At 42.9% G+C, this 23960-nt stretch overlaps 1 protein-coding gene across 1 annotated transcript in view; it reads left to right on the top strand.

The window, feature by feature from the left end:
- The window catches only part of BICRA (BRD4 interacting chromatin remodeling complex associated protein), a 111175-nt gene extending 90636 nt beyond the window's left edge, over nt 1-20539 (top strand). Inside the window, exons 7-15 of the mRNA XM_074937300.1 lie at nt 46-747; nt 3004-3199; nt 4806-4933; nt 5463-5588; nt 5988-6049; nt 7149-7297; nt 9591-9685; nt 10491-10593; nt 11833-20539. Of these exons, the coding sequence (XP_074793401.1) occupies nt 46-747; nt 3004-3199; nt 4806-4933; nt 5463-5588; nt 5988-6049; nt 7149-7297; nt 9591-9685; nt 10491-10593; nt 11833-13034 (2763 nt within the window). The 3' untranslated portion in view covers nt 13035-20539. The remainder of the gene's footprint in view (nt 1-45; nt 748-3003; nt 3200-4805; nt 4934-5462; nt 5589-5987; nt 6050-7148; nt 7298-9590; nt 9686-10490; nt 10594-11832) is intronic.
- The last annotated feature ends 3421 nt before the right edge of the window (nt 20540-23960 follow it).

Raw genomic sequence — 23960 nt, 5'->3', positions numbered from 1 at the left:
CATCAGCCCTAACTAACTTATTCCCTGTTTCTTTCTTTGTTTCAGTTACCTGCAGGGCAACAGAAGCTCCCTGGAGCCTCCCCGTCCCATTCGCTACCTCATCCTCCAATGGGGGAGAGTCCCCAGCTCCAGCCTGCACACCTCTCACAGATGCAGTCCCCCCACCAGTCCCGTCCTCCATCACAGCCACAGCCACTTTCCCGACCACCCTCCCGGCCTCACTCAAGGCCTCCCTCCCAGCCACAAACTTTGTCCAGGCCTCCTTCTGAACCCCTCTCCCGGTCCTGCACCCCTCAGACGCAAATGCAGAACTTGTACGTGATACAGAATCAAATCACATCATCCCCCCACGGTCCTACCCAGCACCCCTTACGACCCCCATCGCAGCCTCAGGTACAGTTCCAGCCACCACAGTCTCAGGCCGAAGGGCAGCCTCAGCTGGCAACACTTCCACATGTGCAGCTACAAGTTCAGCTTGCCACTCAGATCCAGTCCCCACCTGAGACCCAGGTGCAGGCACGGCTGCAGTCCCAGATCCAGGCTCCAACTGAGTCTCAGCATACGCATTCTCCACACTTCCAGTTCCCTTCCCAGAGCCAAATCAAACCGCCAGTCCCAACCCAGACCCTTCACCTAACACCAGAACAACAGAGAAGTTTTCAGATGGTCCCAAATCAATTCCAGACACTCTCTGCAATTCCAAATCCTGCTCCTCAGCAGAAGCAGCTATTGGACAGGTTCCAGCAGGTAAATAATTGCCATCAAAGAGGGTAAATTGAACTTGGCCTGGGTCTGTAGAAATATAATTCTATAGAAATTAAAAATACACCCCCATATATCAAGGAAAATGGATGGGTTAGAGGGATTAGAAATTAGAGATTTCAGCCTAGCTTCTTCTGGACAGATATGCAAATCGCAAAAGTCACCACCTTAAAAAACTATCATCTGGACTACCAAGGTTATATCTTGTTTTGTTTGTTTTTAAAATAGTACTCTGGGAAGGAATTATCTTGACCTTAGTATCATGGGGACATTGTCAACCTTTAGGAAACAATAACAATGTAGAATAGTTTTGGAGCTGTTTAAGGGCTTGTCTAGACAAACTTTTAGTTTGCAGCAAGCTGGGGTGTGACTGTACCCCATGCTAGCCTGCTGCAGACGACCTGTCCATGTGGACCCTGCTGCTGTGCATTAACAGTTTTAGTTCACTTTGATAATCCCATTTCAAAGAGGACTAGATTAAAGTGAATTAACTAACTCTTAATGTACGTTAGCACCGCAGCAAACTGGTGCAAGATAGATTGACACCCCAGCTTGCCACAAACTAATTGTTCATGTAGACAAGCCCTGAGTGTATCTTTGCTATCAACTACTATGTAAATAGTACATAAAATAAACAATTATTTAATATTTAGGATTTACAGGGTTTGGCCTTTTCCAAGTTCTTTAGCAACTTGAATTACTCAAGAACCAAAACAGGGAGAGAAATTTTTGGACAAAGAGATAAAAGCAAACACATGCTCCTGTGAAAAGTACCCCTTGGGATCTTTCCTATCCACACAGAGCAGACAGAGCAATAATTCAACCCTGCTGGGGTCTCCGCCTGTTTCCAGGGAGTCTGAGGGCTTGCCTGCACTACAAAATTAAGTCACCTTAAGTCAAAGTACAGTTACCGCAGTAATTAAAGCAGTGGTTCATGTCCACACTTGCTCCTTCTGTCTGTGGTGCGTGTCCTCCCAGGAGCACTTTCACTGACTGAAGTGGGGCATTGTGGGACACTCGACAGCTGGAGCCTGGCAGCTCTGGGGCTGACCGCCTCATCTATAGGCAGGGGGCTCACAGCTTCCTCCCCCCGCCGTTAGACGAGCGCTGGCTCACAGCTGAGGCCCCCACCCGGACAACCTGAGCTGTCGGCCCAGCAGGCTCACAGCTGTGAGCGCCCCCACCCTCCTGCCCTGGGGCTGACAGTGCAGGGCTCGATTTCACAGCAGGAGGCTACCAGCGATGAAACTGACATTCTCGTCAGTTTCTCAGTGGCTATTATTTCACTTTTCGGCTCAGGCTGTCAGCTCTATGTAGGGCTCACAACTAGAACCCCCCAGTGAGGGATTGGGGTGAGGGGGAGGAGAACCTGAGCCCAGCTGCCTCCTCACCCCCCGCAATCCCTCACCAGGAGGTGGGGAAAGGTGTGGGGGACTCACAGCTGTGAGCCTGCGCCCCACTGACAGCTCAGACTGTTAGGGCTGGGGTGGGGAAAGGGCTCCAGCTGTCCGCCCCTTTGGGGTGTAGTCACTGCAGTGGGCCACTTACATCAGCGGAAGCACCATTGTAGTGCAGACATTGACATAATTAGGTCATTGTAAGCTGCCTTATGTTGACCTAACTATAGTGTAGACCAAGCCTAAGTATTAGTACTTCGAACTTTGAGCCCTGGAGTTGTAGGTCCCAATCCATTCCCATTCATGTTAATCGGTTGATTCCCATTAACTTCAGTGAGAGTTGGCTCAGGCCTTATGTCTAAGACAGCATCAGACAAATTCTTTACAATCCACATTCCAAATATTGTCTTTACTGTCACTTTATCTGCAGGGGAAAGGGGAGCCAAACTCAATTTTTTAAAAAACTGCATATTAGAAATAAATTTCCCTTGAAAGGACTTAGTCTGGGATCAAGTCTGCTGTATTTCAAGCACACAGGACATGTTCATGGGATTTTAAATTCTTGTTGCTGACAGACCCGGAGATTCCCACTGCAAAGCAAAGACCTTTTTTGTTTCCTTTACATTCACCGCCTAACTCTGTGAGATCCTGGGGCTATAGGATGGAAGCCAGTGGACTGTGTTGGAAACATGAGAGCAAGGGAGGGTCCCTTTCTTCCCATGTTTTGCTGTTGGGTAGAAATATTTACGGTACATAGCAGATTAAAAAGGAAGGTAAAAGGATAAAATGTACCAAAAGATGGTGCTAGGGCATCTTTTCAGCCTCTGTCATTTATCCAACCCAGGTGCCCCAGGGGATTATCCTGCAAACGAAACACCAGACTTCCACCAGCCAGGTGTCATCAGCTCTGAGCCACTTCAGCAGTCAGCCTTCATCTGTCCTGGTTAGCAGCCAAGGACAGTCAGTAGCAGTGACAGCAACGCAAGCACCAGTCCACAGCCACCCATCTGTCCCCGCTGCAGTCCAGCCTTCTACTGCAGGTTCGAGTGAGGTGGCTCCCGTTCTTGGGAAGGGCCAAGTACAAGGTGGGAGTGGGAGGAGGTGGTAGTATTGGAGGAGGGCAGCCGGCATAGCTCGCAGCACTGCTGCAGCAGACATCTGTGTTGATCAAAACAAAACAACATCAACGTGTAAGCTGCTAAAGCCATGCCTCGTGCGTGCTCAGAGAGGGGAAGGGGAAATTCTGTTACATTTCTGTTGGACTTTCAGCTTCCTCTTTCTCCCCATTTTTTCCCCTCCACACTTCAAAATGCATATACAATAAGAAAAGTTATTCTAAAAATGATGTTCGGAAGTTCATCATCTTTCTCTCTAGGGGCCTGATTCTGTGAGCTGCTGAGTGCCCTCAAATTTCATTGAAGTCCAAGGGCCAAATGCTGCTCTCATTCACAGAGTATAAATCTGAAGTAACTCAGCTGATTGGGGGCCAACATGGTGGAGCAGATATGGGCCCTGGTTGGAGAGTCAAGACATCCTTAATACCAGTTCTGCTACTCACCTTCTGTGTTGCTTTGGCCAAGACACTCACCTCTTTCAGCCGCCAGTTCTCCATCTGAAAAACAGGAATAATTATATTTACCTTCTTGTGTAAAGCTCTTTGAGACCTATGGGTGAAATTCACTCCATGCTAAAAGCTAGTTTAGGGTCAGTGCAGCACTTAATTCTCATTTAAACCCTAGTTTAAAAATTTAAGTGGGACTTAAATCATGTGCAGGCCTTATGCTCGTCCGCTATACAGGGATGAATTTTAGACTACAGGTGCTCTGTATTTCTGCCCCACCTCTCCCCACCCCATGTTTACTTATTTAGATTTATACACTGTGCCTGTCAGTTATTTTAGGCACCTGTCAGCTGCTTCCATGCATTTTCACAAACGGGAAATCAATAAAGTTTTTAATGTTATGCCCATGGTACACTGAACAAACTAATCTGAGGTATTGAAAAAAAGTCCACATATTTTCATTTGTTAAAAAAGAAAGGAAAAAAAATACATATTTACAGTGTGGTGGTATTTTGATTTTCAGTCACTCTCTGCTCTGCTGGCAGTAATGATTTTTGCATGGGTATAAAACTAAGATTTTTCCCACTTGTAGTTGTTAAGATCCCCTGGTGCATGTCTCAAGAGTAGAGGTGGTTAGCCCTGGTGTCCTGATAATTGCATTCTGCTTCCCTACAATCCCCTGCATTAGTATTCAATTTAATTAGGTGGTGGTCTTTTTCACTTCCGTTGCTGCCCTGTTGTGGAGTGTTGCTGTGTGCTGTTAAACAGCTGGCATAAGTGGTTGCATTTCAGTGATAGCTGAAGTAGTGGGCAAAATTTTCAAAAGCACGTAAGTCATTTAGATGCCTTTGAAAATTTTCCCAATTCCTCTAAAAAAAGGAGTACTTGTGGCACCTTAGAGACTAACCACAAGTACTCCTTTTCTTTTTGCGGATACAGACTAACACGGCTGCTACTCTGAAACCCAGTACCTCTAGATAGTCCTTAAAGATTCTTCAAGGTGGAATATGCTGCAGGAATCCAAGACATGTTGCTATTGTTGTTTAAACTTGGATTTTGTTTTAAAATCTGCTTATATTTCCTAGGTATAGCTGCTCCAGTTCCTTCAGAGAGTAAAACATTTTCCAGTGGCTCCACAGCTGTTTCTGGGGGGAAAGTGACTACAGTGCCAGGGAAACCAGGAACACCTCTTGCCGTACAGCAGCCAGTTCAGGTGAGAGCTTCATTTTTAATGCTTCTTCACAGTAGTTTGTCCATTTCAAGGATGAACAAAACTTAGTGAGTTTCACTCCAGGTTTGTTCTTTTTGTGCGGGAAGAAGGAATTAAGTTTCAGAAACCATTTGACTTTGGCGTATAATTATTTGATTTTATAAGTACTATGAATTCTTAAACAAAAAGAAAACAAATAATTATCCCTATTAATATTAATTAGACCATTGGGGAAGAGAGCTTTGTTCCTCTTCCTTGAGGGAATTAATATGCTTCCCAATTTATTTAATGGCATGCAAATACTGTTGGGATGTACATTCTAGAAGTGCAAGTTAAAATAATTACACATCAAAAAAGATTTATTCATAGATGTTTGCATATCAACACTAAGGAATTCCATCCTAAGTCATTTCACTGATGACTGACATCCTCTTGGCGAGTAGTTTCTTGCTGTGTGTTTTGGTAATCAATTTGTAGTCATTACATTCATATTGGGATCCCAAATAAAAGAGATCCTTTGTTTCTTCTGCAGGCCAAGCCTGGAGTGATTAGCTCCATCTCTGGCCTGAATCTTGGAAAAGGTCCTTTGCAGATCCAAGTAGTTGGGAAAGGATTATCACAACTCGTGCCCTCAGTCCCAGTCCAATCCCAGCAGCAGGTGAGTTCACACAAATGTTTATTTCCTTCAAATAATAGCTCAATTTTATTTTATTTTTTACTATTCTGTCAGTGAGGAATTTCAAAAGGAAGCTGTATGTTTCTGCTACCTGAAAGCTGCCATGTTTAAAGTGAGCAAAGCTATTTTTGTTAGAATCGTCAGCAAGAATTATCCCTTTTTTTTCTGCACTTTGTCCAGAATCTCCAAAATCATCTAACTGATTTCCTCCAGCCTACAATCCCATTTTATTCTCCAATTTCCTTGTACTAATTTACTGAACAGAAAGAGTTCTCTCTAATGTGAGCTGGATGGTTCCTCTGTTAGTTCATCATTCTCTGCAGAGTAAAACTAATCTATTGATTACTCATTCCTTTCATATGCATTTTTTTGTCTTACCAGTATGATAGTAAGCTTGGAAGTCTGAAAAAAACTCCTACACTACAGCCCAGCAAAGAAGCTTGGTAAGTGTTTGCCAGAGAGCGTGTGTTGGAGGCTAAGAAGTTAAAGAAAGCAGTGTACGGGTAACAGTAACATCACATGCATAGTAAGGTTAAAGTTTAACAGAATATTCTGCATCTGTGTTAGCTTTGGAGTCATGCAGTGTTGTGCATCGTAATCCACTCTATTGGGGAGGAAGCATGATACTTTATCATGGCATGGCAATTCTTGGTAACATAGCATGCCCTTCAGTGCCTCTCCAGAGGGCCCCATGGGTGACACTGGTCGAATGTACATTTCACACTGAAGAGAATAATTCTTCCAGAATTTTGCTGTGGTTCTTTTCCTGTATGGTCAATCATTCTTCTTTCTCTCTGATTGCACTCATTCTCCTTTTGTGTTAGTGTGTTTAGCATGTGCATACACACACACACACACATGCACCTATAACATAGCCAGCTATGTATTACGCTGCTTTCGTTTATATCCATGTCTGCACATAGTACTTCACACATGCACAGCAGACCACATTCCATCACTGACCATTTTAGCTCAACCAACTTTATTGTTAGTGTCAGGAGGATGAGACTATTTAACTTGAAGATAAATTACATTTTCCTTAATTAGTAAAACTGTGTAGTAATATAATTTGAAGGCTCCCAGGGGGCACTTTTATAATTGAGTTATAGGATGTCTGAGTCACATTCCATGTATCAAAAGAACCTTTCACCTGTTCTATGATCCTCTTGCTGCTGCCCAGAAATCTCACAAGATGCTATATAATTCAGTTATGAGTGCCCTTTGGCAACCATAAAACTACATACAGTATTAGCAGTGATCAGTAATATTGTGTGTGGGTGTGTTCCTCATGTGTGCACATATGTGTATTTCATGTTCCACACATATAAAACTCATTTTCTGCAGACAGAGAAGGTAAGCCATAGAGCACCTCTGTATATCATGCTTCAGTCACTGCAAACAGCCTATATATATTGGAAGGAGGAGCAATTAGAATTTCAACCACTCAGCATAATGCTTTTATAGCTATCTCTGCTTTTGAGTCTGTGATTTCCATACACTTTGTACAACTGTCTGACTTGTCCTTTGTTGTTGTTTTTTTAGTTTCTTGGAACAGTTACATAAACATCAGGGAGCAGTGTTGCACCCTGACTATAAAACTTCATTCCGATCATTTGAAGATGCCTTACAAAGGCTTCTACCCTATCATGTCTACCAGGGGATGCTTCCCTCTACCCACGACTACAGAAAGGGTAAGTTCAGCTGTGTATACAATGAAGGGTGATAACTAGTAGTCCTAGAACTATAGAAAAGTGTTTTAAACTTAGCAGGGCTTAGCTAAGCAACAGAATGGAGGTGGGCCTAACCCTGAGGAAGTAAACTGAGGCCTCTTCTTCTGATGTTGGCAAGAGAGAGATCACGGTTGGTGGGTCACGGGGAAAAATGGATTTGTCCAGCCGTGAAAAGAAAGAAGTAAGCTGCTCTGCTTCCGCTCCAGAAAAAAGATAAAATCCGCAAAACCTGAATAAACTTCCTGGAACCACATGTTTGAAATCTGGCAGTGTCTCAGCCCTTTAATCTTTCAAAGCTAGATAAACTGAGTTTCATCACAGGCTTCTGTGGGTGGAGCTTTTGGATGAGACATTAAAAAAAGAGTCCTTGTCTGCTTATTAAGGCCACTAATGATCCCTTAGGGTTTTTCATAAGAATTGGAGTTTACCCTTGTATCCTTGGTCAAAATTTCTCTTTCCCCTGTTGCTGCTTTGCTGTTCACCATCTTCCACCCCAGAAGTGGCAGGATTTCATAGCTTCCAAGGCCAGAAAGGACCCTTGTGCTCCTCTAGTCTGATCTGTATAACACAGACCATAGAACTTCTCCCAAACTAATTTTAGGAGTGCTGTGCATAGTTTGTAAAAGACCCCTTGAGCATCCAGGCATTGTATAAGAGAAAACGATGAGTAGTTTTAATACAGAGTGCTGTACATTTTCAAAGTTTATTATAAACATTAAGTAACAATTTTAAACTCACTCACTTTATCTGTGTGGTATATGTGCCTTATGAAGTTTTCCACATTACCAGTTTGTGCAGGGAGTTCAGCCTCTTCTTCCCATGTAGTGGTATCGTTCTTCTCTTTGCGAGGAGTATTACCTCGCCCCCCTTGTTTCTCTAATGTCCTGGTACCAATACAGCTACAACAATACTGCATAGTGCTTTGTGAGGAGCGTCATTCTTTATTTATTTCCGCTAAGAAAAACGATCAACCTATTTATTATAATGTGCATTTGAAGCAGGAAGGATCACTTTCCCTAATGTTAAAATTCAGGAAAAAGCATTTTTATATCCATTGCCTGCAGGCTGTGATTTTCTTTTTCTTTCTTTCTTTTTAAATGATATCAGTATGTAAAATAATGAACAGTGTAGAGAATGTGAATCAGGTGCTCTTATTTATCCTCCTATAACAGAAGAATAAGGGGAGCATTTTATTAAATTGAAAGGCAGTACATTGGAAACTGATAACATACTTTTATGTGCTACGCATAATTAACCTATGGAAATCATTACCACAAGATATGATGGAGGCCAAAAGCTTAGCAGGAGTCAAAGGATTTATCCATGTATATGAATAATGAGAACATCCATGGTTACATTAGACAGGATACAAAATATATTATATGGACATAACCTCTTCTGCATCCGATGAAGTGAGCTGTAGCTCACGAAAGCTCATGCTCAAATAAACTGGTTAGTCTCTAAGGTGCCACAAGTACTCCTTTTCTTTTTTCTTTTTGCGAATACAGACTAACGCGGCTGTTACTCTGAAACCTGTCTTCTGCTTCAGGGCATAAGCCAGCCACTGACTGAATGGGGGAGGGAGGAGATTAGGAAGAAATTTCCCTATGGGTAAATTAGTCCGTAGTTGTCCTTTTAGGGTGTTTTGTGTCGCTTCCACTGAAGCATCTGGTATTGCCCACTGTCAGAGACAGTATATTGAGCTAGATGGGCCTTTGGTCTGATCCAGTCTGACAATTCTTGTGTTCCTCAAAACTGTCTGCTGAAGCACTCTTCTACTCCAAATGTCGAGTTGATTCACTGCCTGGCGCTGTACTGCAATCCAGACATACAGCCAGCTCCTGGTCTGGCAAAGAGCTGCAGTCACAGCAGGCAAATCCTGAATGTGTAGAGATCATTTAAAACCACTTGATGTTACATAGAGAAAAATATCTGTTGTCTCAATAGTTCCTTGCCCCTCTAAGCTATGGGACCAATCACATGATCATGTGAACAATTAAAACTAGCCACATACTTTAGGAAGAAACCTAAGCTGACGTGGAAAGCACTTGAAGGAGCAATCACAATTGCTGCTGCTGAGTCCTCTAGTAACACTAATGTTGATATAGAACGTTAGTCCTGTTTCTGCAGTTACCTTGTCATATAAAATGTCTTTCAGTGAATGGAGATTTTCCTTTCAGACCTAATGAGATAGCCCCAGCAATGCCTGTATACAAAAAAACAAATAGCCTTCTTTCTTTACCTCTTCTTTTAGTAGATGAAGAGTTTGAAACAGTGTCCACCCAACTGCTGAAACGCACACAAGCTATGTTGAACAAATACCGCCTGCTGCTCTTAGAGGAGTCTCGGGTAAGATTGGCCTTTATGCGCGACTATGCTCAACGGTATAATGGTCAGCATGGTTATTGGTCTGCTCTAATCTATCCTATGCATTTGTAATGAGAGTTTAAATTGCAGTTTCACTTACAAAATATGACTATGTTGAAGTATAAGGGCTCAATCCTGCACTGTTGAAGTCAGTGGGAGCTTTTCACTTGGTTTCAGTGAGAATAGGATCAAGCTGTAAGTAGGGGAGACTGGGGAAAAGGCTTTTACCTTTGGGAGGAACGCATCACAACTACGTAAAGTAATGTTTTATTTTACTTTTAAATTGAAACAGGACATTTCAATTTAAAAGTAAAATAAAACATTAACTTACGTAGGTCCCTTCCAGTCCTATGATTCTATGATTAGCGAGGGGTAATTTTCCAGCAAGCCTGGAATTTTTTTTTAATGGGGACAGGAATGCTTGGTCACCCCAGAAATATGACACATTAACTTATATTACAAGTTTATATTAAAATTATGACTCCTTATCTGTGCTGTAAGAGAGGCAGAGATTCCATACTATAAACCACTACCCAAAAGCCCTTCCCAAATGTCTACGTGAGGAAAAGTGCTTTCCAGTGCATGGGTAAGACTTGTGCCAGCTCTATGAGAACAAGCACTATTCAGTGACATGTCAAGGTAATTCACCATTGTGTTAGTGGTTGGTTCCCTAAAGCGGAAGCTGGAGAGGCTTGTAGGTTAGGATTGGATCCCTAATTTCTGTACTGTGGTTACTGTGCCTTTCTTTTCCTCCACCTCTCACCTGTTTTTCATTTTTGGTCTGCAGAGAGTCAGCCCTTCTGCAGAGATGGTGATGATCGATCGAATGTTTATTCAGGAAGAAAAGACCATGTTGGCTCTTGATAAACAGCTAGCAAAGGAGAAACCAGGTTGGGGAGACATTATTTCTATCCGTGCACCTCACTTATTCATATGCTGCTCCTCCCACCTCTCCCTTTTAGAAACTAGACAAGGTATTTTCCTACCTTTTTAAGTTACTAAGGCAGGATTGGAAAACTTGTAAACCAGTGAGCTGTCCCGTGCCAGCTCTCAGCCAACTTCATCTGAATACAGAGGGGTCAGTCTGCAGAGACTGCAAGTCCCATTTTACAACACTTCTGTATGACCTGAGTGGAAGGCTGCTCAGAGCAAGATTGAGCAGTGTGTGTTGGGTTCTGTAGGCGCCTCCATCTGTCCCACTGTATCAAAGAAGTCAATGGCTGCAGCCTTCTCCATTTTATACAAATTAGGTGCAGCCTGTAGGCTCCTGATAAATTGCTTACAGGTCTCAAGTGCCCTAATTTTGGGTGCCTTTATACTAATGGGCTTGTGTAAATTTATGGCATCTTTTCACAGTAATATATATTTGCTTGGCTCAACTTGAAAAAGCTGGAAAGAGCCTTGGAACAAGGAGAAAATCTGTGCAGCCTAGAGAAGAAAGAGCAACTAGGCATTGGTGTCTGTAACATGAACAGCCAAATTACCAGGGCTCTGAAATGGTTCCTGCTGGGCACTCATGATCAAAGGAACACAGGTGGCTTTTTGAATGATTGTGTTCCTCTACTTTGTGTGTTCAGTGAAAGCACATGGGGAAGGCTGAGCCAGCAAGGGACTAAGCCATATAGGAGGCAGAAAGAGAGAAAATTAGCTAAGAGAAAGAGAAGAGGGGCTGAGAAACAGAAGAAGCAGCTAGCAAGGGGGTAAAATTACAGAACAGAAAATAAATCCCAGCTGGAACAGGGTAAGTGTTGATTGTAAAAATTATTTTATTTAATTTTGTTTACAAAAGTAAGGAATTGCTGAGATGCCAAAATGCTCCTTTCTCCTGAAGGAGAGACTGTCTAGTGATTGAAGAAAGGGAGTATGAGTCAGGACTTCAGGGTTTCTAATCCCAGCTCTGGTGGTGATTTGCTGTAAAATAGGGATAAAACTTCCCTTACGGACTATGGGATTTTTTAGGATGAGTTAATTAATTAGGGCAATTGTTAGATGCTAGGGAAAGTCAAGAATTGTTATTAGTTCTATGGTTGACACACACTTATTGTAACGTATTGTTATCATTTTTATCATTGTTATGTTATCTCAGTGTGCTGCTTTAGCTGGACTGTGACATTGTGTTTTTGTTGCAGATGAGTATGTTTCATCATCTTCTCGCTCACAGAGCCTCACTTCCTCTCTGGCTCTAGCCTCTGTATCCAGCCTCACCCCAGCTTCTGAGAACCTAAAGGTGCCTCCAGTGCAGACAGCCACCCAGATCCACCCCACCAAATTGGTTATCAAGCACAGCGGCGGCTCCCCTTCTGTCACATGGGCAAAAGCTTCGCCTTCTTTGGATGGAGATGAGGATGCCCTACCCTCAAGGAGCAAGCCCCCAATCAAAACTTATGAGGCACGGAGCCGGATCGGGCTTAAGCTGAAGATCAAGCAGGAGGCTGGTCTCAGCAAGGTGGTGCACAACACTGCCTTGGACCCAGTTCACCAGCCGCCTCCGGTGTGCACAGTCATCAAGACAGCTGACCAGCACTCTTCAGCTGCCACCACCACCACTACCACCACTGCTGGGCAAATGAACGGGACTATTGACCATGTAACCTCAGCGCCTGTGGAGAAAAAGCCCATTGTGACCTACTGCAGGCTTCCGCTTCGTAAGACTTACAGAGAGAACGTGGATGCTTTTATAGCAGATAAAGCCACTGATGCCTGTCCGAAGGGAGGCATCCCAAAGGTCGATACGATCCCCAGCACCCTTGTGATCAAGCAGGAGGATGGCTCCAAAGGCGTGATCACCTCTCTCAAAACCCATGAAACCCCAACTGTGGTGGTGGCAGAGAAGAGCAAGCTGGAGGAGAGCTCCAAGCTTCTGTTTTTCAACAGAAGCGATGCCCGTTCTCTGGTGATGCAAGACAGCCCTGCCCCTCCGAAGACCGATGACTCTACCAGTGGCCTTATGAAGGAACTTGCAGAAGTAGAGGATGAGTTTTATCACGGAATGATAAAAACGGAGCCCCCTGACCACAGCTCTGGCTCGGAGCTCACCTGGGAGGTTCCCTTGCCTCCAGCCAAGCGCAGGAAGTCGGAGTCCTTTGATGTGGATAATGCCAGCTTCTCCAGTGACAGCCCCCAGGATGACTCCCTTAATGAGCACCTACAGAGTGCCATTGACAGCATTCTCAACCTGCAGCAACCTCAGACTGGGGGTCAGAACATCCGGACACCCTCCTCCTCTTACAACTCCTCTTCCTCCCCTTTCTCTTCACCTGTCCATCGTACAGACACTTACCTTGCCCCTAATCACAATGGCGGCCTTGGAGCAAGGACGTTGAACAGATAACAGAAAACCAAACAGAGCAGAAACTGAAAAGAAAGCAAGGACCGAAGAAGAAGCTCTTGCTGGTTGAAATGCTCGAGCACCATGGGTGTCAGTGGTGCCGCCTACCCAGAGACCCGATGGCTCGGGCCTGGCACCAGCAGGAGTGGGGGAAGAGGGTGTCCTAATGATGCTTCCTCCAAGTGTTTATATGATGGGTTTTGGATGTTGTAAAGTACAAGCTGAGGCTGGATTTACAATACACTCGTCTCATCAAATACACCCTATAACGGCAAGTGAGAAGCAACCAGGCGGGTGGGAGGGGATTGATGGGGCCCATAGGTAGTGCTGGCTGTGTAATTTAGGTTCTGTAACAAATTGCTAATTTGAATATCTGATTGATCAGTTTCCCCTCCTCCCGCCCCATCTTAAACTTTGAACAGATTGCAAGTCAAGCCAGTGTGAGGCAAAAGGGGACTCTGCAGGAAATTCCACAGGGGCAAAATTTATTGTTCATTTTTAAGTTATTTCAAGAATCGAGCATGGGCTTGTGGAACCTCTCATTGGTCAACAAAAGGCAAAAAAAATAGTCAAGAAAGGAAATGCAAACACTAATCATTAAAAAGAAAGAAAGTTTACAAATCTATATGTTTTACTCCTAAACTTGAAGAGAAACAATTCCCTTGGGAGTAGCTGTGGGTAGGACTAGCAGGAGCAGCACAGGGGAGATGGGGGAAGAGAGGAATATCATGCAGTCATTTAGTCTGAGGGGGGTGGTTACATTGCTTTATGTTGTACTCCATGGCAACCTGATATTTTGGTAGCAACCAGGCAAAGTGTATTCAAGCTGTGTTAGGAGCGAAGCTGGCCTGGCATTTCCCTGCAGCATTCCAAGGCAGGGGGTGTGCTGATAAGAGAACAGGCTGGGGCCAGGGCATCGTGTTGCAGTGTTCTGCTTGGAAGTAGGCAAAGGCAGAAAGCAAAAATGCCAAATGAATGTTTACATGTTTTACATTTCTGCTTTTCATCATTTGTTGTTGTTTAAATGTTTTCTTATACTCTTCTTCCATTATCTCAGTTACCTTCATCTTATTGCTTTCCCATACGGGTCCCCTGTTTCCTTATTAAAGCATAAGGGATGGGGCTGTTTTTATAGTTTGTACTCTTGAGACCCTGTGTCATGACCATCGACCTCCTAAGGAGGACTGGATGGGGCTCCCTTAGGGACCTATCAATGCCTCTTCCTAATAAGTGAGAAGAGGAGACTGTTGAATGATACAAGGTACTCCTTCCTCTCCATGTTAGCAGCATTGCTAGCCCCAGGCAGTCTGTAATGTGAGAGTATTAGACTGAGTGACAAACCCAAATCATCCTCTTCATAGCAGTGCTAAACACTTTTACTATGCCACCAGGCCCACTTGTCCCCCTGTGTGTTTGTTTTTGATCAGTTCCTGATTTTACTTTTCCTTTAGTTCTTCCCATTCTGGCTCTCGCTCTCTCCACATCCTGCAGGCACTCAAACTCAGAGGCATACAGGGAGGTTTAGAAGCCCTATTAAATTTATATGAGCAGGTGGATGCTGTGATCGATCAGATACCAGGCCTTTTGCTGACAAACTTCCAGTGGCTTTGTCAAGATTTGAGTTCTAACACCTGCCTTGTGCTAAGGATTCCAACCACAGTCTCTTTAGAATTTACACGTATACTACTGCTGCCACTTTTCTCTCTAATCCTAGATTTATCAGTTAAATGCTGCCTACTGAAATTAACATCAGGGCGTGTTATAACATTTGTTTCAATGCGCGAGGGCTCTGTCATTCCAGTTCAGTCTTCCTGTTCTCTGATGCGAGCTTATCATCATACTCATGGTCAGTCTCACACCAGGCCAACACATGGATAATGGTTAAGAATTTTCTGTGATACAGAAAATGCCAGGAAATGTGAGCTGTACTACATCACATTTATTTCACTACAAATAACAGACATAAACCCTTCAAAAAATTTACATTGACTAATACCAGAAACCCTGAGGAGGATCTATTTATTCCCACTCATGCCTTATTATTTCTTTACCCAAATGTGTTGTGACAGTGGAAATACATGGTTTCTTTTCACTGTTCCCCCACTTGGGTGTGTATGTAACCATAACTTAATTGTGTGTATGTAGATGCTGTAACCTGTATGTGTGGCATTCATCCCATTAGAGCTTTTTCACTGATTTTACCTCCATTTTTTATTGGTGGTAGTAGGAGTTAGGGCTTTGCATCAGTGCCATCAAGTATTTGTGATGTCCCATTAGTCCTGTTTCCTTCAACAGCTTATTGACGTCATTCATTACCACACCATAGGCATGGCATGTACCATACAAATGGATTGCAGTATCAGCACACTACCTGCTTGGAGTCTCTCATGTTGGCAGGCCTCTGCTGCTTTAGATGGGATCCCACAGTTCAATCCAGGATGGGAGAATTGGATTTGTGAGGGAGTGCATCTCCTCTTGCTGGTGTGGAGTGTACGTGTGTAAAGGGGTGTCACTCTGCATAAGAACATCTCCTTTTCCATCAGTAGGCAAGACAGATAATGATCAAAGGTGGAAGCCTGGATAAGGTAATTTTCACTCCACTCCCAGTGCTCTTAGCTGCCCAAAGTGGGGATTAAGAAGTGGTGAAATATCAGGAGGGTAACAATAAATGAACAGGAAGTTAAAATAATACACAATAAAAATCAACTGGGTGAGAATCTCAGGCTCCCCTAAAATACATTGCTCACAACTGGGTTGATACAACACACTGCAGTTTTAAGTGTTGTTACAGCCACTGAGGGATTCCCCATCCCAAGTGAAAGTGTGAGCCTGTTTTCTAGCACCTTTTAGTATTTTTGATCCTTTACAGTATTTCTTTCTTCAGTTTCTTCTATGCACTGAGTTCTATAAATTAATGGGTTTCAATCCTCTTAATAGTTATCTCACCGATTTATATATATATTTTTTTAAAACAGATCCTCCTTTTTGCCTTCAGTGCTGAAATTCCCTTTAGAGAACATCTTCAGAGCAGGGCATTCAGAGGAAAACAGGTGTCAGCTACTACCTTGTCTGGCAGGCTTACTAAAAAATTGTAACTATGGAGGTAGCACAGAAGTGGCACTTATCTGTATTCTTTGCTCTTATATACACACACCTCCCACCATATGGCTTGACAGGTAACCTGCAAAACCCAGAGTAGTTCATGAGATAATATAGAATTTTCTGTGTTGTGTGCATATATAAGAGAGAGAGAGAGAGATCTCACTGAGTGAAAAATCAAACTTAAAAGATTGTAACATTAGCACAGACGTACACTATTCTGATATCAAAGTCTCTCCTGTTACCAGACCTATGGAATTTGCAAAAGTGTCCCTGAGGGAGGATGGGAAAGGAGGGCAAACATATCTTTGTGAACCTGGAGCCAGGTACCTGCCTGTTGGCATTACCATCCTTTCGGATGATGAAGTAGAGAGTTGGTGAACAGAAGAGGTGAAAAAATTGTCATTGTTATCAGTTAGAGCCATTTGAATTTGGAAGTTTTTCTGCTTATTTTTTTTCCTTAAACTGATTTACAGTTTTACCATCCGCAGCCCACACCCGTAATGAATGCCCTGAATTGCAGCTGCTATCAGACTCCTGTAGAAGGAAGCCTGTTAGCATTGTGTGCTGATTAGCCATAAGGGGCCACCACCTCCTTTATTCTATGGAAGTTCAGTGTTTTCTTTTCACAGCAATCCCCACAGCAGGGTTTGAATCTTAAAAGGCACAACCACCACACCAGTCCCTCCACATTTTGGTCTCTCATGTATTGTATGCTGGGGTTCAGTATATCCCAATGAATTCCTTCCTACGGCCAAATTGTGGTTCCATTGAAATCAATGGTAAAACTCCCATCGACTTCACTGGAAGAGGGACTGGCCTCCTAGAAAGTTTGCCGACTCTGGAGGCATTAGAAGTGTGAGTCTGCAAGTGCGCATGTGTCTCTAGTAGTGTTGTCGGGGAGATATTTTGTGAGCATAAAGGCTGCTTCCACAAACGGGGGGGATTAAGATTATACTGGGCCCAGATTCCTCCAAATCGTTAGGCTCACACCTATGTAACATTCCTCCGCCAGCCATCAATGTGCGCAGCTCGTGCCCCATGAGTCAGAGCAGCTCAGCACCCAGTCAGTGCCTGTCCAGGGTCATAGTATAATATGTAACCTGAGGAGCCAAGTGAGGGAGTGTCACAGTTCGGGGTTCCTTGGATTCCTTGCTGCAAACAATCCTCACACACTCCTGGGGAGGCTGGCCATCATGTGCTTTATTTACAGTGTACTATACAAGTGTTTGATCCCCACAACATAAGCTCTTCTTCAAGTCTTTATCTACTACCAAGGCACAGGGAGAGAGAGATCTCACCACTCTGAAATCCTGAGCTCCTTTGCCCTTCCTTCCAGCCTTCCGTCCTGTCTCTCTCTGAACCATCATCAGCAGACAGCTGAATCCCCTTGTTGATTGGTTAACCACCTGGTACTTGATTCATTCGATTTATAGTACCAAGTGCACAGAGTGGTGAGTCAGCCTCAGGATACTCTCGCTCTGTCACAGGAGACCCCTGCGTTGTGTGCGCTGGCATTAGTCACCTGTTGTGAATCTCATTGACCTGCTGCATCAGTGGGTTCTTTCAGGCTGCAAGTTCTGGATCTTTAGCCCTGTCTATTCTGGCATTACAAGGTTAATCAGTTTTTTAACATGGCAGGGCAGCCAGGGTGCATGGGCCCTTGCTTTGTTAAACCTGTATTGTTAAGGGGGAAAGATAATATTTTAAAAGGTTCTGTTGTAGATTCCTGACTGGGCTGGAGCAGATTTACTGTTTGACACTGTCAACATTGGCCAAACACATTGTTAAACCCCTTTTTGGCCATTACTAAAATTGGTTGCACTGTGACTCTTACGGTTGCCAGAAATTCCCCTAACCTTTCTTCTGTCGTCTCCTTTTTTTTTTTTTTAATTATCATTACTTATTTTTAAAAAGTAGGCCTAAATCCTTTTCCACACACGCAATACCCTCTTACATATTTTAGAGGCTCCAGTTCGTCTCCTGAATGTATGCTTTAAGAGACCGAACTGTTTGGCCTCGTTCTGGGAGTTACCTAATAAGTAGCTGCTTCATATATTTCCAAGTCCATGTTATTTTTCCTGCTTTCTGCATGTGAAAAAAAAAAAAACACATGGTCAGGCTGCAGATTAAACACAGGCTACCCCCTTGGCTAATGTCCCAGTGTTTTACCAACAGAACAAGTTAGGCCCAGCAAGTTGTGCTGGAGCTTAGCTGCTTGAGCTCTTGATAGGAAGCCAGATGAACTGCATTCATCCACTAACTATAAATCTTTTATTATTTTTTCTTTTGCTGCTTCCCTTTCTTTCCAAGAAGAAATCATAAATCTAATTTCTGGGGCCTGGGAATTAGCCATAACTGCATTCAAATTCCTACATAGTCTCATACGCTCATTACAACCAGACTTCAAACTCAGTCATTGAGGATATGTGAATGTTTGTAAATCATCACGGTATCTTTTCCTTTCTGGACCAATTTTTGGTGGTTAACATTGTCCTAAAATCTGCAAACTCCATTTAAAATTCAACAGCCTACTCTTGCATTATAGCCCAAGAGACTCAACTAGAAATATAGAAAGTCAGCAACTTTTCTTTTTCTCCCTCTGCGAATAGATGTTCAAGATGGCTCAGTACTCAACAGCTCACATTTAGGCATCTAAATGAAATAACTTGATTTTCAAAAATCCTCAACACCCAGCAGGTCCCACTGTTCTGGATGCTGAGGGCTTTTGAAAATCTGGACCCTGTTACTTTCCTCTCTTCCTCTCCTCCTCATTTCTTACTAAAAAGAGGCCTTAAAAGTATTTATATGCCCCTCATTACTCCACACCAAGAAACATAAAAAGGGGAAAGTAATTCATTTAGAACTCCAGAGGCAGCTATTGCAATTCAGTGGATGGAAGCAAGTATTTTCCAAGAATGAGTTTGGCTTAAAAGCAGTGGGGAAGAGGAATTGTTGTGGCAGGAGGACTGGTGGCTTGAAGCAGTAAGTAATTGGATCCCTTATGTGAACACAAACCTCCTTAAGAAATGCGTGCACTCACTCTTGAGGAGTTTTGAACATACCCAAATCCCCTGTTTTGTTCCTTGTTTTCAATTCTTATAGTTAGTGTTCATTTTGCACAATCATTCTTGCCTCTGCCACCTCCCTGCCAACTCAGTACATGCTCATTAGGTCAAAAATACTCAAGACATTTTATAAACCAGCATATGTCAGAGTGCATTTAACGCTCATAGCTGTGAATGCACTCAACAAAGAGAATAGAAAAGCTTATGCAATCAGGTCCTTCCAGCTGTGAAAGTACAGAATTGACACACATATTCTAGTCCAATGGGAGATGAATAGCTGGGAATGGAACGTCACATGCAGGCTCTCTCTTTACCACCTGGCCTTAGTGTCACTTGCACACCTTTTATTAGCTAATCGCTTTTTACCTGTGACAGAAACACTGAAGTCCAACTTTAGTGTTTGTTACCATCCTATTCACTTCCAGCCCCTTTATGCACATAATTGAATGTCCCCATGTCCCCTGAGGTGTTGTCCTTGTTGGAAAACAGCAATATAGGAAAAGACATCACCATTCTTTACACCCCCAAACGATAATTAAAAGACTGCTGGAGAAAGTAGAAAGTTTTGGACAGTGACTGCTCACCCAAACTATTCTTCAACATCAATTTCTTCTTCTTTAACCCTTTACGTGTCTTGTGAAGTAGAAAAAAGTTTGTGTCTAAAGGAAAATTTGCAGTTTAATGAAGACAATTTTTTAGGGGGCATAATTTAACCAAAAATGAAAAATAAAAAGTTACGGTCTACTTTTTTTCTTTGACAAGAGTGTTTTAACATTGGACCATCCACCACTGATGTAGGTTTTTGGATAGTTCTGTATCAGGTCTGTACCTCTGTGCCCACAAGTTTTTCTAATAATATTTTATTAAAAAAAAAATTAGCAGTGTTGCTTTTCCATTCGCTTCATGCTGTGTAGCAGTTCACAAAACTGCCTGATGAATTTTGCCTTTGTACCAGGTGTATTTTAATTCCTCCATTTGGGAAGCCTTCTCAATCAAACTTTTCAAGGTTTGTTGCTTGTGAACTGCCTTTGATACATTCTGAAGCACTGGTTGTACTTAAGAAGGGAGGTCTCCTGTTTTATCACAGTAGCCTGGGCTTGTTAAAAGACAAGCAAACGGAAGGTGATTGATTTTTTTATTTTTATTGTTATTACTGAGATTTTATTTTTGCGTTTGAACACTGCTCTATGGCACAGAGCAGGAAGATAAAAAATCCAAGGAGAGAACCCCCTTTTGGATTGGCCTGCAAACACTAGAGGTCAAAGCGCTCAGTGGCCCCTCTTAACCCTTCATTTTCTGTGATGAGAGGATTGGTTAGGCAGCAATAAGAAATGACAATTCCCAGCCTAAAATATTTGGCGTTTTCTTTTTTATATATACATATATATATATATATATAAAAAAAAATGTGTATTAAATTGTTTGGTTTTTGATTAGTCTCTACTTTTCTTTAATCTAAAAGAAAGTGTGGCTTGGGATCATTAGAGCATTATTTTTTTTCCTTTTTCTGCAAGATGGATAACTTTAAAACCAGAGACTCCCCTTTTGAACAAAGGCTGATGCGCATTGGCTTTCTCACTGTTACAGGGAAGTATACGCGAAAAAAAATTTTATAACTTCCCAGTATTTTTAAATGAACTTGAAGTGACCATACCTTTTTCTTTTCGCAGCAAGGAGTGGGGTTCTTTTCACCCCTTTTCTGCACATTTTAATTTACACAGTTTTGCAGGGGGACAGCTAACGAGTTTTTACTCTAGCTGCCCCCTATCCACGTCAGCTTGTCTCTGATGTAGAATTAAGAGGAAGAGGAAATGCAAAAAAAAAATCATGGCAAAAAGTAAATCTGTCATCCCTGACTGTTCATTTCCTCCCACCAAACCTCCTGAAATAAAGTAACACTTGCAAAAAAGGAGAGGGAAAATTCCCCACCCCTTAACCAAGTAAAACAACCCCCTTTTCTTTCTTGCCCCGCTGGTACCAGTGAACGCTATCACAGTTCGAAACAAAATATAGTACTATAAAATAATTTTGTACTGTATTTATTGTGTATAACAATTTTTTTAAAGAATTATGTACATTTAGTACTTCTGTGTAAATTAAATTGCTCTTCTTTTTAAATACTGTATATGAATTGTTTTGTGTTTCTTTCCAAAGACCTTTAGAATACAGTTTTGAAATATGCAAATGAGCTCTTGACTTTAGATGGCTCGTTTATTATTATTTGTATTACTGTAGCCTTTATTTGTAGTGCTTTTGCTTAGCAAGACAGTCTGATGTTTTTCCCTTTTGCAAACCACAGTAAACAAGTTAAGCCTTTATATCTTATAAGTACATGTAGGAACCTGATCACAACCCAGCTGGTTACAAACATGACCCAACATTTCTGTCTGAGGAAATACGGTTAAGGGATATTCTGCCTCACAGTTTGGAACCATGACCCCAGTCGGATCCTCGCAAGCATATTCTTGGTTTCTCTCTGGGCCTCGCGGTTTTCACTGGGGCAGTGTGGCTTCACATGGGTGTATGCCTGTGCTTGTATAAGTCTGGTTGTAAGATGAGGGTCCATCTTTGTAACCAGGTTGGATTATAAATTAGTTCCTGGGCATAGCAATATTTGGGTTTCTCACAATCTTGTAGTGCTCATGGTGTGTTACATATCTGGCTCCCGCAGCAGCAAGAATGAGACTAGTCACTCAATGGGGCTTACATCTCCACCTTGTGCGGTCATCTTACACCAGTGCGAAGTGAGTGTGAAATGACTGCACCAGATGCCAGGTCAATGGAGAATCAAGCCGGATCATTTCTAACCCTAGTATTTATTAAACAGGGTCTTGGCCTTGGAAAGTTGTGAGCAGAAAAGAATTGATACATTAATAACCATAGTAAGGTCTGCAGGCTTGGGCTTGAAGGCTGGGGTTCAAAAGAGCCTCAGGTTAGGCTCCCAACTCCCAATTAATTTTCATGGAATTTGGACTCCTCTAGAAGCCCCCAGCTTAAATGTTTTTTGAGGTCCTGTTGGCTTGCTTTTCCCATCTGCCCACCCTGCCCCATCCCAGGGTATGGAGATATCCCATTGTACGATGGTTGTAGCTTATTGCTTCGTTACATCTTGGCATGGCTGGACATACTGGAGGATTCTAGACATACCAACAGAAAGGACCTCTCTGCAACCCTTGATTTGCTGGCCTCTGCTGCACCTTTCTGCATTTCCAGCAGGGTTTGAAAGTCATTACCGTCTCATGGCTGTTCAGCAAACTGTGTGGAATAAGGGTGTGCTTTTTGCCTCCGCAAGTGCCATCAGATTTGGCACCTAGAACTGAAGGAAACTTCCATCAAATGGCTTTTTGGTCAAACAATTTTGGATGGGGTGAGGGGTGTTTTCATCAAATTTTCAGGTTTTAACTGGGAAAAATATTGTTTTTTCAACATAACCCTGAAATACTTAAAACCAAAATTGCTTTAATTGAAATTTTTTTGCAGGGGAAAAAAGTAATTTCCCATCCAGCTCTATTGGCATTTTCAGTGGTTAGCCAAACCCTGAAAGGTGTGCAGCACTTATGGGGCTATGGTCCATGACTTGAGCTCTTGGAGTTTGTCTCCACTGCATTTTAAAACCGTCAGCAGCAAGTCTCGGAGCCCAGGTCTACAGACTCGGGCTTGCACTATGACACTAAACACAGCTGTGTAGACGTTTGGGCTTGGTGTGGAGCTCGGGCCCTGAACTCCCCCACCGGCCTCAGGCATCGGAGCCTGGGCTCCAGCCCGAGCCTGAGTGTCTACACAGCTGTTTTTAGTGCTGCAGCGTGAAACCCACAAGCCTGAGTGGGAGGACCTAGGATCTGAAAGTCACTGCCATAGGTTTTAAAATGCATGTTGATATACACTTAGGTGCAACCAGAATATATATTTGTGCTGGTTGTTTTCACCCACTGTAAATAAATCCACCTTAAACATATACAATTTATACATTTTCATTTCAGCTGCTGAGATTCCAGGAAGCAGAAAATTCACAGTTTCGACATCTAAAAGCATTCATCATCTTGGAAACAGCTTGTCAGTAACCCCTCGTAGCCACAAAGGGCTGAGCAACACATTCCCCACCCCGCTCCCTTCTCAGGTCCCCCCTGCACTCTTGGGAGCTGGATGTTGAAAAAGGGATGTAGAAAAGGCAGGGCCATGCCCCAGCAGAGCAATCTGCAGAGCTAGGATCGAACCTGCTTCATCCCAAGAGATCAGTTCAGGTATATTTGGAGAAAGTGCAAAGAGCCACAAAAATGATTCCAGGGCTGGAAAAAACACTTTACAATGAGAGACTTAAGGAGGTTGATCTGTTTAGTGTATTGAGAGGATGAAGAGGTGACTTGATTACGGTGTATAAGTACCTTCCTGGGGAGAAAATTTCATATTGCTAAAGGGCTCTTTAATCTAGCAGAGACAGGCGGAATAAGAACAAATGGCGGGAAGTTAAATCCACACAAATCAGAGTTAGAAGGAAGGGAGATTAACAGGGAGGGTGATTAACCACGGGAATGAACTCCCAAGGAAAGTGGCAGATTCTGCATTTCTTAAAGACTTCAGATCACGGCTGACTCTCTGGAAGAGAGACTTTAGCCAGACAAATTATTTGGCTTAATACAGAGATAACGCTGAACTAATCTGGCCTGTGTGATAGGGAAAATCAAACTAGATGATCTAATGATCCTTTCGAGCCTTGAATGCTATGGATTAGTGCAAAATGATTAGTGCAAAATTATCTATTCAA

The sequence above is a fragment of the Natator depressus genome, chromosome 23, assembly GCF_965152275.1.
Source record: "Natator depressus isolate rNatDep1 chromosome 23, rNatDep2.hap1, whole genome shotgun sequence".
Lineage (NCBI taxonomy): Eukaryota > Metazoa > Chordata > Testudines > Cheloniidae > Natator > Natator depressus.
This window is presented reverse-complemented; position numbering and strand designations above follow the sequence as displayed.